Consider the following 16757-nt stretch of genomic DNA (forward strand, 5'->3'; position numbering starts at 1 on the left):
TGTTTTCATTAATTCACAAATAAAAAAAGTCTAATATATATTAAAAATTAATTTTACATATTTATTTGAATCAACTATTATAATTTTGCATAACTAAAAAAACATCTTTTAAATTAATAATTTATTTAAAATAACTGATTAATAATTTTGAATTTTTAATATAAAAATTTAATTAATTTTATAACCGTGGTTCCCACGGGTTATAAACTAGTTACATTATAATTTAATTAAAATTATTTTTACCTTTTTAATACTAATGCCCACGGTTATAAATTAGTATCGTTATATATGACTAGGGAATAGGGATATAGATGATCGTCTCAAAACCAAATATAAACACCAAGACGTAACCGTAATTGTCGGTTTTATTTTTTATTTTGGGATGACGAGAACCGCAATGTGACTGTGGTGTGGGCTTCATACTTTACCAATTTTATTAATACAAGTAATCGGGGAGATTCCCCTTTTTCGTCGTTTCGATTCAAATCAATTGAATTATATGATTCTTTGAAATCTAGTAGCATTCTGAAGATCATCATCTACTCTGAACTAATCAACTCTCGCGGCGTATACTTCCTGGAATTCCGATTGCAAAAATGTGTTTTCAATACCTAGATTCTTAATGAAGGGGAATACAAGGGTTTGGTAGTGGTACTGGTACTGCTACTGACAGCAGCAGCAGAATTATGATGGCGAGCAGCAGCGGTAGTGGTGGTAGTAGGCCGCCGCCACACTGCGGTGGTCGGAGGAGAGTGGTTGCTACGAAGAAGCGTGACTGGACCAACTGGCTCTCCGTCAACAACAGCGTCAAGAAGATTCAAAGACGTGAGATTTCTTCCAAACGCCAACGTTCCGTTTCCATCAGCAATTCCATCCACCGGTTTAGGAACATCCGCTTGACGGTAAATCCTCCCTCGTTTACCTTGGTTCCAGTCAATTTTGCAGCAATTTTTCGAAATTCAATGACCTGGGATGACAAGAACTTGAGATAAGCTTAGTTTAGGGATCCCTTGTTGTGCATTTAGATCGACCCAATAAGGAATTACTAATGGCCATGATTGATTGGACAAGAGTGTTAGTTCTCTTAAACAAACAGTTAGATCTTTTTATGTTCTTGTTGTCCTTGATGATTGTATTGCTATGTGTAGTCATATAGGCATATTCATGTTCGATGTTAACATATGGTAACTCCATCATTTGTATTACCCGTTTCATTTAAAGTTTAAACTACTCATAATTGGATCAGGAACAATATAGTACCCATGATCCCAAGGAAAGTTCATCATTTGCATTACCATTCTTGACAAAAAGGGCAAAAGTTGTTGAAATAGTGGCAGGACGTGGTATCATATTCGCTCTTACAAGTTCTGGTGTTTGTGCAGCTTTTAGAAGAGGTGATGGTTCTTAATTTATATTCCATTCTTGTCAATTTCTGGTTATATTTGAAACAACAACAGTCTTAAATCTTAATAGTTTTCATTTGGCACTCTAAATGCAGATACAAAAAAGAGGATATGTTTCTTGAATATCTTCCCAGATGAAGTCATCCGCAGCTTGTTTTACAATAAAAATAACGACTCATTAATTACTGTGTCTGTATATGCTTCAGACAGTTTCAGTTCACTCAAATGCAGATCAACAAGAATAGAGTCAGTTTCCACTTTCTACTCCTTACCTTTACATATTCTGCTTTTAAGTTACATTGATATTTGATTTTTATATAAACTGTAGATACATAGAAAGAGGCAAACCAGATTCTGGTTTTCCTCTTTTTGAGTCTGAATCCCTCAAGTGGCCTGGCTTTGTGGAATTTGATGATGTCAATGGGAAAGTTCTTACCTATTCAGCTGAAGATAGGTACCTTTCTTTTTATAAAATATTACATTTTTCTAATTTGGCTGTGTAAAAGTTGTTGCTGATTTCTATTTTCTTTTTGTTTTTAGCATATACAAGGTGTTTGACTTGAAGAATTATACACTGTTGTACTCTGTAGCAGACAAAAATGTAGAAGAAATCAAGATCAGGTAATATCCTTTGTAAACATAACTTCATAATTATAATATTATCTCTCCTTATGCTAATAAATTTTGTTTTATGACACAGCCCTGGTATCATGTTATTGATTTACAGTAGGGCTGCAAGTCATGTTCCTCTTAAAATACTTTCAATTGAAGATGGAAGTGTTTTAAAAGATTTCAATCATTTACTTCATCGAAACAAAAAGGTGGAATTCATAGAGCAATTCAACGAAAAGCTTCTTGTTAAGCAAGAAAATGAAAATCTCCAGATTCTTGATGTATGTTCATATATCATTTTTATGGATCTTGTTAGTTACATATACTTTATTTATTAACTTATTGAAATAAATAGGTAAGAAATGCTGATGTGAAAGAAGTTGGAAGAACAGAGTTCATGACACATCTGCATTCATATTTCTATATGAGAATCAACTTTTTTTAACATTTAGAAACCGAAGTGTTTCTGTTTGGAATTTCAAAGGAGAGCTTGTGACATCATTTGAGGATCATGTGTTATGGCATCCAGATTGTAATACTAATAACATCTACATAACTAGTGATCAAGATCTTATAATTTCCTTCTGCAAACCTACTGATTCAGATGATCAATCCACTATTTATGGAGATGGAAAAGGTACAATCAACATTTTTATTAAATATATCAACACCTGTCATGTCATGTCATGTCATGTCATATATATATTTATGGATATGGTTGTTGTTGTTGATGATGCGTGCAGTTGGTTCGATTAATATAAGTAATATATGGACTGGAAAATGTGTGGCTAAAATAAACTGGAGGAATGCGTGTTTAAATGAAGAAGATGAAGATGAAAAGAGGAAAGTTGCAGGGGCACTTGAAGAAGTGACAGCTCTTTACTATGATGAAGAACACAACGCCATTTATACGGGTAATGCTCATGGTTTGGTTCATGTTTGGTCTAACTGAAGTTAGAATGCAACAGATTGTTGACACTTGGCATGCTTTTTTTTTCTTTTTTTAAGTTAAATAGTTTTATGTGTGTGTATATATGATGATGATGATGATGATGATGATGATGCATATAGCATATGGTGTTTATATATATGTTAGAGAGGTTATGTTGAGTAATGGTATACTTATTTGATGCTTGACATTTTGAGACTACAACTATTGATGAGGTCTTGTGGTTGTTATTCTTTTTTTATTGCATTGACTTTTTGAGTTGTTGAATCTTGACTTGTTGTAATTTTGGAGCTTGCTAAAAAGAGTTGACACATTAGAGAGAGGTATTGATTTTGTCACTCTCCTTCAACGTAGTGACAAAGGTGTCCTAATTGTGATTAAGAGGGTTCATATACTTATGGCAAGCTTTTTCATATCTTTCACCAAAGTGTCAAAACATGTGTGTATCGGTGAAAATGATTATTTCATACACATTAACTATAAATTATAATTCTTAAATTAGTTTGGTTTAAAACTATACAATAAAATGGTATGAAATAAATAATAGTATATATTTTTTGGTTATAAGTTTATTATTTATTGACTAGAATAAGTAAATAAATAATTGGTTATTTATTATCTAGCAAATAAAACTAAACATATAATTAAAAAGGTTTATTTATTAAAGCTAGTAACTTATTTAATGGTAATTAATTAAATGGATTGAACATGTGGGATTAATCATATATGTCGCACATGGCATTTTGTATGCCTTAAGCATGCCGAGTTAAGTTCAGACCAATCCTAACAAGACCTGTGCAATCAAAAACATTCTCAGATGTTTGATAGGAATGGGATATATGTTCTTGATTTATAGAGGTAAGGAAGAGCTTGGAGTAAAGAGTTACATTGATGCTAGCTTCCAAGTTGATAAAGACAATTCTTGTTCGTAGCCAGGATGCGTGTTCTTATTAAACGGCGGAGCGACGACTTGGAGGAGTTCCAAATAAGATATTGTAGCTGATTTGACAATATAGTTTGGGTATATTGCAGCTAATGGAGTTGAAAAGAAGGCTATGTGAATGAAGAAGTTCATAGGAGACCTCGGTGTGGTTCTAAGCATTGACCATTTCATAAAGATCTACTATGACAATGAGGTTGCATTCGTTTTTGGCTAAAGAACACAATTCACACAAACTCACACCACATACACTCATGAAATATCATTATATTTGAAAGGTTGAAGAAAGAGGCCGTATCCATCAACATAATTGCATTGGGCATGAATTCGGCTGATTCGTTTACCAAGCAACTACAATAGACGAAGCATGATTCTCACACTAGGTCGGTTGGCATTGGATTTGCAAACGACTTGGCTTGACTAATTTTATTTTAGTTGACTAGATGTCAAGGAACTAAAAATTTTGTATGATATTAAGATCTTAATATATGTTAGGAACAATTATTTTCATTTTGTTCATTATTGCGTTCCATTTGCATTTTTACTTACTTCCTTGAATACTAGTTTATTTGGAATTTCAATATCCGTTCCTTTTTATGGAAAGATGTTATGAATTAAGATTGATGCGAGGTGTTAGTTAATTACCCATAGAGATAGATATTGCATGGAGATGTGACTATACTCTCATGTATTTTATAAAGATCAAATATTGGATATCCCGTACTTAGATATTACTTCATGGATCACGTCACAAATAATTCTAAGATAGTAATATCTTACGTCCTTAAAACAGAGATACATAAGATTCTTGACTTAGTCTATTATGTTTTAGCACAACGTTGTTTGTAATTGTCACCCGTACATGGAATGACTAGGTGTGACATGATGGGTGGGTGCAGTCTATGTAGTCAACGTTTATTTGTTCATTGTAACATATAAATGTTTATTTGTTTCTTCTAACCTATAGTAGAAGTGATATCATAGGACCCCTCAATGATTATGCTAACACTAAATGCATGGCCATGCTTAGAATTGATTGATATTGGATCAATTGTGCAATCTGTTTTGTTGGTCCCCATGAATCTATGTTGGTAAACAAAATATTGATGGTCTATATCAAGAACAAAAGGATGCTTGATAACTTACCTATAAGATTGATTCATACCTTTGGGTTTTTGATTTCTTTACTTGTTCTGGATAAATTATCATATGCTACTTTTGGAGTGCTTCCATATAGTTGTAGTGTCATGTGTAAGCGAGAGTTTGTTGGAAATATGACCACTGACACAACAAGTTGGTAACACTACTAATAATACATATGCATATTGAGTTGCACATAGAGGGCAATCTAAAATAGCAATAACAGTAAATATAGGGATTAGTTTGTTATTCATCAATAGTTTGATGGTTTTAGTTAGAAACTATAAAAGAGATAGGCTTTGCTTTGCAATTAGGCATATTTGAATTATGAATAGATGATTATCTATTTAATTAATAGATAATTATGTCATTATTCAAATTGAATTACCTATAAAACTTCTCTTTTGGCATCCCTTTCCAAGCAATCCCATATTCGAACTCTTTCTCCACCCCCTCTCTCACATTTTTGGTAGCACTAGCATCTTGCTATTTGTGTTTTTTTTTTAATTTTTATTTATTTATAAAAAGCATTCTGCCGTCTAAAAAAAAGAACGTGATTCCATAGGTGAACAAGTTCCACGTGTGTTCCTACTGACATTTTCCAAAATGACATGGTCTTCTATTACCAGTCACACAATGTGTTGAGTATACTGTATACACTCTTCAAATTCCACAGCTGAAGGATATGCTTCAAGTGAGAGTGAAAGGAACATATTCAGAATGAGGTGTTTGGCTGAACAGCATTTTGTTCATCAAATGAAATCCAACACTTCAATGCCACCCAACGATGATTGTCAACAAACCAATAACAAATACAGAACAAAATGGATCTAAGGCTTGCGTCAAACAAAATTACCAAAAAAATATAAGCAAGAACAACAACTTGACAGAATATTTTAAAACCCATAATGCAAAAAAAAAACTATGTAACCACAACTTTTACTTTTAAATCAAACAAACCGTTCGTTTTACCAGTATCATTTTGTTGCATAAACATAAAAAAGCCTAAGGCTAAAAGTAAAAATAAAAGTAAAACCCACTGACTCAACCGTGGTGATGCGACCAAAATCGGAAAATGGTAACTAAACATATTGGTGTCATATGTTTTACATTTTTACTGTTTCCATCAAATTATTCAAACGAAAATGTTCCAAACTCCAAAATCACCTTTTTTCATCTTTACCACTTTAATTACTCAATCAATCAACAACTTCAATAAGAGTTGTCTCATAATCATCAGGAGCCACAAACCCATGAAGATTCATCACTGTTGCTGCAACATTCGCTAATCCTCCACTCGGCACATCCTTCCTGAACTTCACCCCCTCTGCTAACCCAGGTCCTCCAATCGCAATTGGCACCTACACATTAACTCAACCATGGTTAATTACTTAAACTTAACCCACACCTTCAATTATTTCTCATTATAGTAAGTAGTAGCTGACTTACAGGCTGAAGAGTGTGAGAGGTTAAAATTTGAACATTTCCTTCTTTATCAAGAGCAGGCTCTCCCTTTTTGTTTCTCTTCACCATGTCCTCAGCATTACCATGATCAGCAGTCACCACAAATATTCCACCTACTTGCTCTACTGCATCCAATATCATCTGTTTCACAAAATAAATTCCTTCATATACAATAAAAATAAACATAAACGATTTTCAATTTTCTATTATCTCTCTCTTTTTACCTTAACAGCTTCATCAGCAGCCTTACATGCTACAACAGTAGCCTCAACATCACCAGTATGCCCAACCATGTCACCATTTGGTATGTTCACACGCACCTAAACACAACAAATTATTTCTTGTCCATTTTTCATTTAAAAAAATATATATATTCAAAATTGCGTTTTACCTGATCGAATCTTCCACTAAGGATAGCATCACGTGCCTTTTCACCAATCTCCAAAGCTTTCATCTTTGGTTGAACATTAAAAGTAATTCCACTATCACTTGGAATCTCAACATATTCCTCCAGCTCAGCATTGAAATATCCAGACCGGTTTCCATTCCAGAAAAATGTCACATGTCCAAATTTCACTGTCTCACTGTTGAATCAAAAAGTCAAACATGGTCAACTCAAGATTCAAGAAATCAACATTTCCTTTCTTACAAACAAATAAATAAATTACCTGCAAGCGAAAGTGCGGACCCCATTATGAACCAAGTATTCGCCAGATGTCCTATCGATCAATGGAGGAGATACAAGGTAGTAATTTGGAAGCTTCAATTCTCCATCATACTGAAGCATACCTGCATATCTGATTTTCGGGACCCGCACTCTGTCAAATTTATCAAACTTTTCATATTCAAGAGCTTGTGCAAGCATGGTCATACGATCTGCACGGAAGTTGAAGGTGACAACAGCATCCCCGTCAACAATGGGGCCCACAGGGCTTCCACTTTCATCAACAATCACAAATGGAGGTAAGTATTGGTCATTAGAACCAGGAACTTGTCTTAGTGTCTTTACAGCTTCAACTACATTCTTAAACTTGTGTGGAGCTTCACCAAGAACCTGTGCATCCCATCCCCTTTTCACAACTTCCCAATCATTCTGAAATCAAGAGTTTGTAATCTCAATTGGGATACTTTTTAGGTTTTTGTAAATCAAACATCAAGAATTGTGATACAGGATTTAGGGTTATCACTTACCTCATAACGATCCATGGTGACATACATGCGGCCCCCACCAGAAGCAACTTGTGCATCAATGCCTTTTTTGCGTAAGTCTGAAAGTTCTTTTTCAAGTGTTTCAGCAAAACCGATACTTGATCCATCAAGAACATCACGCCCATCAGTGAGCACATGGAGACGAATCTTCTTGGCACCACGTTCACTGGCTCCTTTGAGCAACAACTGTAATCCAGAAAGTAGGACATGTCAATATGTCATTATGTCATGTCTCCATCAAGAAAGATGAAGTGAATGCTTGTTGAATAGTTAGTTACAAAGGTGAAAGTGAAATCTACATACCTGTACTTGATCAAGGCGTGAATGCACACCCCCATCACTCATTAGTCCAATAAGATGCAAGGTGTTGTTTGCAAAAGATTCCTTGATGTAGTTGAAACCTTCATCTTCATAAATTTTTCCAGATTCAAGAGCTGCATCCACGAGTTTTGCACTAAAAGAAAGAAGCGAAGATTGATAAGCAAATGTATACAATGGGAGGGAATACGAATCATAAGCATGTGATCGTTGAAGAGGTAATTAGGGTTAAATGAAGGATCAAAATCTCACCCTTGGGCATAGATTCTTCCAGCACCGAGAGCATTATGCCCGACTTCACTGTTTCCCATGTCATCTTCAGTGGGAAGTCCTACAGCAGTACCATGAGCCCTGACCAATCTCCATTTATCAGGGGCACCCTATAGCAAAAGACATACACATCAAAGGCTATTCAAATCATCTGATTACTAATCGATCAAAGAGCAATAAGTTCGGAACAACTGATATCGGAGTTTCCGCCCTAAGCTCGGACAAAATCACCTCCGATAACCAATTGAACTAGCCTCATTTTACATAATAGATGTACTGATCAATCTACGATTGCATACATACCGAAATCACAATCAGATCTTATTAAGATATACATCAAAAACATATGTAAAATATCTGTTCAAAATCGTTGATTCGCTATGGTTAAACTCGCTTAATTCCTTTGATCTAGAGCCAGTAACTATATCCGGTTGGGACGTAGGATACATCTACTAAACAAGATCAGTGGTCCTTAAGTCCTTTAGATCTAATTAGCAAACAAAAACGACTATCCGCCATTGAAGGGGATCAAAATTAACGTATATGCATACAAAAAGAGAAAAACAGATGTACAGCAAGTAGAGAGAAAGTGAGTAGTACGTTTTTTAGAGAATCCATGGTTGGGGTTTCTGCTACATGGATGCAGTTGAACTTATCGGGAGAAGCTTCACCCCATCCATCCAAAACAATCATGGCTACCAGCTTCCCCTTTGGTAGCTTCGGGTGATCGGCCAATTTCCATGAAAATCCAGTGCTCCCCATCTCTCGCTGTCTTTCAATCTCAGTCTTTTCTCTCTAGATCTTCGTTTGGGTTCGATAATGAAGCGAAAGAGTAGGTAGATGTCTGCGGCGATACCACATATGTCTGCAATATTTTATACTGCAATTTCTGATATTTTTTTGTAGTGCCAAAAAAGTCCCCCAAGAATTTCCCATAGTTCAAAATAGCCCATTGGTTTAGTGATTTGAATTTTCCAAGTAAAATAAAAAACTCAAAAAAAATCATAAAATTCAAATAAAAAAAATACATCTAAACGCTGAATAAATTATATACTTTTTTATTTAAAAAAAAAAAAAAAACTTGTTATTTTTCATTTTAGGTTACATTTATATGCTAAATGTTCAATTACAATTAGTTCTTTTTTCTACTATTAGATTTTGTTTCTGAAATTTATAGATTTGATTTTTATATGCAAGTGTTTTCTTATTCTAATATTAAAATATATTACAAACATCTGGTTAAATATTAAGCATGTTTATTTAAAAAATATAAAAAAAAAATTATAGCCATCTATTTTAAAACAGTTAATTAAACATTAAACATGAGCCATGCAAACAAATAGATAAAGTAACATGTGTTCTTAATACTCATAAAATTGATTTGATATGTTCAAGTAGGGAGTTTATTTAGTGGTTTGTAATATAAGTATAAGTTATAAAGTATTAATAATTAGATTTTCTGATGTCCAATTATGTTGTTAGAACATCTTTAAAGAGAGATTTTTTTATAGTTTATTACTGTAATTTTTGTACATTTAATATATTTGATGTCCAATTATGTTGTTAGAATATCTTTAAAGAGAGATTTTTTTTATAGCTTATTACTGTAATTTTTGTACATTTAATACATTGGACTTGATAGTTTATTTGCTTTTTTTTACCACTAGTAGTCAATATATTTTATTAACTAGTATATATAACCCTTTCTATTTTAACTATATTTTATTTTATCCATTTAGTTATAATTTAGTTTTAGAGAATTTATTTATTTATTTACTAATTAATTATTTTGATTAAATATTTAGTTATATTTTATTTATAAATATAAATTTTATGACGATAATATAATATTTTTAATATTTTCATTTTATTTTTGTAACTATAGCATAATAAATGTTCATATTTTACATACAAAAATAATAAAACAATATATTTGTATTTATACGTGCCTCTTAATACAATATATTTGTTTAAAAATTGGCTAATTAAATGTTGAGGTTTTATAAAACATTTTGAGTAGATGAGGATAAATTAGTTATATTTATATAAAAAAAAAACTATTTAAATAAACTTAACCATAGAATGATAACTTATTTGGAGATCAAGATTAATATATGATGATGCATCACTCATTTTAAATGATAACATAGTCCAATCATTAGAGATGCTTTTATTATTTCAAATTTTGGAGATTTAAAAAAAAAAAAAAAAAAAAAAAAAAAAAAAAACTATATGATAATATATTTATAATTGACATTTGTAGAACTATGAATTATCTCTTAACTTTATTGAATAAAGTATATTTCAAAAAATCAAGTTCGTTTATATTAAAATACATAAGTTATGGGCCTTAATCATGCAAAATAGAAATAATGAATTATTTGCAAAAGTATGAAAACACAAAGGGTTTTTTCTACAAAACCTCTAACTTCTGTTATCAACTTGTTATATTCTTATCAACCCCATCATTGATTAATATCTTTTAACTAACTTATGAATTTTATCATCAGTTTTTTTTTTCTCAAATATATGTCATGGTTTGAAAGGAAAAACGGTTGGCATTTGGGGAGGCTTTTTGAAAGTACTATTATTTCAAACCGTATTTTTCATGTTGAAAAGACTTTTGCTTGCATGACCCTATTTTCTTATTATATATGATTGTTGTTTTTGGTCAAATATGTGAACTTGTTATAGTCAAGTCCATCAACTTGCTTAAAAACGTACAAAAGAGAGGTTCGAATTAATATTAACATAACTTCAATATGTAACTAGCTTTTCTATTAATAGTTAAATACTTTTTGTTAAATATTTTATTTAGATAAAAATATATGCGTATGGAACGATGTGGATTGAAAAAAAAAAGGAAAATAGAAGGGTGCAAATGCAAATCCTATAAAAGGAGGGTTGGCTTTGAAATAAAGGAAATGAAAAGAGAATATTCGAGAAGCATCTAGTAAAATAAGCAATTGGTGGTTTAACGCAAACAGCGTGTGTTGTGACGCCACACCATCTTCATTTTTCATGCCTCTTCTTTGAAAAGTCAAACTGACGCAGCCCCAAACTCGAATGCGCCCACCGTCTGTCTCTATACATAAACTTGTGAGTAAATTACAGTTTCGGTCCCTGTATATTCTCACTTGTCCAACCTTTGCATTGTTGATGGTAAGACTGTTTACTGTTTGGTTAAAACCGAATTGTCCAATAGGACAATTTGGATTGGACTATTTGGTTTGAATATTTGGATTTTTGCATTGATTTTAAGCTAAACCGTATTATTATTTTTGAATTTCGGATTGGTTTTGGTTTATAAAATAAAAACCGAATAGTCCAAAAAAACTGAATAATAACTTATTATTTATTTTTAATATATATCTTTAATCATTTATAAATTTACTAAATTATTTTTTTAATTATTAGAATCTTTCAACCAAGATAGTACTTTAATATATACTTATCAAAAATTTCAATGAAATATTAAACTATAGCTAATTTTTCTTAATAGTTGTTTATAAATTATAATTCATAGCTAAAAAGTTTTATTTATTTACTTTTAAAGAGTTAGTTATTATTTAAGTTATACATTATTTAAAATGTCTTGGTTCTTAAAAACCGAATTGTAAAAACCGATCCAATCGAACTGTAATTTGGTTGGATTAGATCGGATTTGAACTTAGTTTGGATTATTCGGATCGATGTTTTGAAAACCGAAATCCATTTGGATTTACTTGATTGGATCGGATCAAACCGATCCATTCAAACGAACACCCCTGCAGTTTGGAAAATTAGTCCGAATAAAAAAACAATTTTATCCTACTTAATTTTTTTTCTTATACTCATTGACAATATTTAATAATAGGGATAATTATTTAAAAGAGTAATATATTTTATGATTTATACATATTTGATTATTAAGTTTTTATTTATTTATATTTTCTTTTCATCCATATTTATTACTTCAACTCATTCAGTCTTTATTACCGGCTATTCCAGATAAGTCAGAAATATTGACTTAATATGGTAATATATTTATCACTTTATACACATTTAGTCCATAATTTTTTTTATTTTATTTTATTTTATTTTTTTTTTTTGCATATTTAGTCTTTAATATTTTTGGTTGCAAAATAAGCTTTGCTGTTTTTGTACACATTCAATACTTATGATTGATTTCTTTTGAGCTTCTCACGACATCCTATTTGGAACAATCATTAATGAGATGTTTGGGACTGTTGATGCTTGTAGCCACCATAGTCTCAGTTGTTTGGTTGCTTAGGTTTTGTGGTTTGACTTAGGTTTTGTGTTCTAAATGTCGTAATTTCTTCACAATATCTCGGATTTTAACGATATTCATATTCACGCGTTCATATTTCAGTCTACTACAACTTTCGTTTAGATTACTCTCGTTAAAAAGTAATACATTTTACTTACGTATATATATATATATATATATATATATATATATATATATATATATATATATATATATATATAGGTTTAGGTTCTATGGAAAACAAAAAACCCTAAAAATGCATAAAAAAATACTTAGAGATCACAAAACTTTTTTTGGAATTTTTTTATAAAATATCGCAACTTTTTATAAAAATTCGCTGAAAAAAAAATAAAAAATCAAAATTTTTTTTATATAAAAAAAAAAGTTTTTTTTTTCAAATTTTTTTTAGCAATTTTTTGTTAAAAAATGTCAAAAAAAAGTTTGTGATCTCTAAGTATTTTTTATGCATTTTTATGATTTTTTGGGTTTTTTTTAGGGTTTTTTTGTTTTCCAAATAACCTTTCCCTATATATATATATATATATATATATATATATATATATATATATATATATATATATATATATATTATATATATATATGTGTGTGTGTGTGTGTGTGAATACTTTTTTTTTAATAAAATCGTAAGTAAATATATATATATATATATATATATATATATATATATATATTACTTTTTAATGAGAATGATCTTAACGAAAGTTGTAGTAGATACAAATACAAATGGGTGAAAATCCGAAATCGTATGAAGAAGTTACGACGTTCAGAATACATGATCTAAAACCAGTGGCTAATCTATGATTCAAACTCAATGGCGTCCAATTTAAACAAGTTAAAATTTTATGGTTATCGAGGGTCGGGTTGTGAATAATATCATCTAATGTATGTATAATAATGAATTCAATTCTAATAAATTTCTTACAATTGCTCATGAAAAATTTATATGTATATGAAAATAATCTATAGAAAAATAGTTGTCAATTTATTTTTAGTGATAATGCTCGAATATCATTGACATGTTTATGTAAAACTATTTTAAACTTTATGATTCTTTTTATAAAATATGAGTATAACTAAATAAATTATAATATCCTAACCACATAATATTTTATAAATGAAAAAGTTGAAAGTAAAAAAATATAAGAATACAAAGCAAGCTCTTTAGTTGATAGCACTATAGGTAAACTATTAAAAAAAAAAAAAAAAAAAAAAAAAAAAAAAAAAACTAGAGTAGTCGGTCATAATGACTTCATTAATGATTGTCATACATAGGATGTTGTGAGAAAAATCTAAAGAAATCAGTTATAAGTATTGAATGTATACAAAAATAACAAGGACTTATTTTGCAACAAAAAATATTAAAGACTAAATGTGCAAACAAAAATATTAAAGGCTAACCCAAAGTAGTCGGTCATAATGACTGAATATGTACAGGTTAACAAGTTGAAGAGGATAAATATAGATGAAAATGAGTGGCCAAATGTATACAAATCAAAAAAAAATAGATTAACCTGTACCTATTTACCCTCTTCAACCAACCCACCCACCCACTTCTTTCTTCTACCTATTCACATGGTCTTCCTCATTCCTTCATTCATCTCTCAATTGAAAACCCTAGTTGTATCTAACGTCTCTGTTCACCGTTTTCATCTCCGACGAGAGACCATTATCTTTTATTCCACCGACATAGCGTACTCATTATCTCTCCCCTTTTCTCATATCAATTTAGTCTCCTTCATTCTCTTCCTTGCCACTATTTTCCGGCTAAATCTCAACCTTCTATATCAAGCTGCATTTCCACCTTATCTACTATCCTTCTATGTAACAAAAATGATAAATCCATCATTATCTCCACTTTTGATCAGATTTTCTGGTCACTTTCATTAGAGAGGGTGAAGGACCCACCATTGTATAAGCTTTCAACGCATGTTAATTTAGTGCGGAAGACTTTACATCACTATTGGTGGGATTTAGGTGGGTGGCATTTAGCTTGTTGCATGTCACACCCCAAAACCAAGAACGGCGGAAACGTTCTGGGGCGGAGGACGTCATGTACAGTATCACAACACGGTAAATGTAAATAAGCAAACAACATCATCCATTGCATTAAATATATAATTTTAATACAAGCGTGTTCTGTACATTTTTAGACACCAAAAATATAATGTAAATCAAAATAATATGATGAGTCTTGAAGGCGCTCCATCTTCTCAAAAGCTGGCATCGGTACCTGTCTACTGATGACCTGAGAATACAAGTTATTTTGAAAGAGTTTATCAGTATTAAGCTGGTGAGTTCATAAGTATTTTAGTGTCGATGTTTGTTATCAAAACGTTTGAACGTGTCTCAAGTATAAGTTTCTAAAATGTATGTAAGTGTTTGTAAAAGTTTGAATCTCTCAGAAAAACCTATATTTTCTATTAAAGTAGCCTTCTACCAAGGCTTAACTGTTTTGTTTGCTCGTTTGTTGTAAAAGTGTGTAATTTCCCAAGTGTAACTAACATTTAACAAATATAGTTTGTACATTAATGTTTAAGTGAGGTTATCACTAAAAATATGTAATGGGTAAATCATTGTAGTACTGTAGTTTTGTATTATAGGAACTACTGCTGTACTAACTACCTTAAACCGGATTTATATTAAGGTATAATGTGATAATTGCACCATACTATCGACTGGTAACAACGACATACAAATGATCGTGATAACGGAATGACGTTTGGCACCCGCAGACCTGCAGGTCCGGCTGTAGCTAGCAGCAAGGTGTAGGATAGTCAATCCAGTATAGATCTATACGCAAACTCACGCTCTCCCTTCAAGAGAATTCTGGCTACAACTCGGGCCATGACATTTAAGGCATGCACCGATCCAGTGGATCATAATTGTTAACGTATTCTTGTATATGTAATGTTTCTCGTTCTAGTATAGTTGTATATGTTCTCCTCTTAGTATAGTTGTATATGTTCTCTTTCTAGTATAGTTGTATATGTTCTCCTCCTAGTATAGTTGTATATGTTCTCATAGTAATGTAATGTATAGACTCATGAATGAACTGACTCATTGATCTAGAAGTTGTAGTAGTATGATCTTGTGTTACCCCGATGGTAACTTACTAATGGTGTGTATAGTGCGCATGAATATGGAAGTACTTTTATGTCTATATATGTATATTTGATATATAAGTAATATTGAAACGACCTTCGGACGGTCACCCGAAATCCCACCAGACCACATCCAAATCGAGAAAAAGGAAATAGGGCGGATGGCCTTCCTAAGCCCTTTAAACATTTCTTATATATCTATACATATATGGGCATGCAATTTATAAGTAGTAAAACAAAGTTTAATAAAAGCATTTGATAAGTAAAAGAGTTTGTAAAACATTTTGAAGTAAAGCAGTTTGATAAACAGTTTGAACAGTGATAAAATCATTGGTTTTCTAGTTATTAATCACATGTGATTAATGCAATCACATGTGATTGATTTCAATAACTATAAGCATTGAACTTGTATCCCCCCATAAAGTATTTAAAACATTTAAAGTATTTCAAAGGTTAATTAAAGGGGTATGAACTCACTTGTGGTGAGTGGTTTGGATTGTAGTGTCGGATACCGTGCTAGGTGGCAAACGGAGACTTGTTCACAGGCACGAGCCTAGTTATCATATAATAAACATACATATAACTAATTAGCCAAATAATAACTTAATGAAATAAGTTGGGACACTTAGGAACATGTAAACACTTTGTATAAGTGTTATAGGTCCTAATGGTTGCATCTAAGTGTTATGGGACAAGGCTAAAGGGGTTTGAAGCTTCCAAGAACCTTGAATAAGTGTTTACTACCCAACAAACCCCACCCTTGGAGTTTACGGTCGTAAACCCTTGAGTTTACGGCCGTGAACTCCACTCTTGGTGGTTTTGGGTGTTTTAAAGTGCTTAATGATTTCTAGAATAAGCCTAGCTTGGTGGTTTAATCATTTGGGTAGTTTAGGGCATAGATAACACTCCTTTGAGGAGTTTACGGCCTAAAGACCATACCCCTTAGAGTTTACGGCCGTAAATTCTCATGGGGTGGATGTTTTAATTCTTTTTAAGTCTCTTGCACAAGTATGATAATTTCTAGGCTTTTGATTTAGGCTAAGGGGGACTTTAGGCACAC

At 31.7% G+C, this 16757-nt stretch overlaps 1 protein-coding gene and 1 pseudogene across 2 annotated transcripts; one reads left to right on the forward strand and one right to left on the reverse strand.

Moving 5' to 3' along the window:
• Window positions 1–355: 355 nt before the first annotated feature.
• LOC145073578 (uncharacterized) lies at window positions 356–3231 on the forward strand (annotated as a pseudogene). The gene is made up of 8 exons (XR_013691437.1): window positions 356–902; window positions 1247–1394; window positions 1499–1649; window positions 1732–1857; window positions 1944–2024; window positions 2104–2296; window positions 2371–2652; window positions 2759–3231. The product of XR_013691437.1 is annotated as an uncharacterized LOC145073578 (transcript).
• Window positions 3232–5967: 2736 nt separating this feature from the next.
• On the reverse strand, window positions 5968–9155 carry LOC145076963 (2,3-bisphosphoglycerate-independent phosphoglycerate mutase). The gene is made up of 9 exons (XM_079022750.1): window positions 8906–9155; window positions 8288–8415; window positions 8021–8171; window positions 7700–7903; window positions 7177–7601; window positions 6900–7092; window positions 6733–6828; window positions 6494–6649; window positions 5968–6405 (listed from the first exon to the last, which is right to left on the reverse strand). Exons 1-9 carry the CDS (start codon window positions 9065–9067, stop codon window positions 6244–6246), a joined length of 1677 nt encoding a protein of 558 aa, XP_078878876.1. The 5' UTR covers window positions 9068–9155; the 3' UTR covers window positions 5968–6243.
• Window positions 9156–16757: the final 7602 nt, after the last annotated feature.

The sequence above is a fragment of the Lactuca serriola genome, chromosome 9 (genome assembly GCF_051521515.1).
Source record: "Lactuca serriola cultivar US96UC23 chromosome 9, Lser_US96UC23_V15, whole genome shotgun sequence".
Classification (NCBI taxonomy): Eukaryota; Viridiplantae; Streptophyta; class Magnoliopsida; order Asterales; family Asteraceae; genus Lactuca; species Lactuca serriola.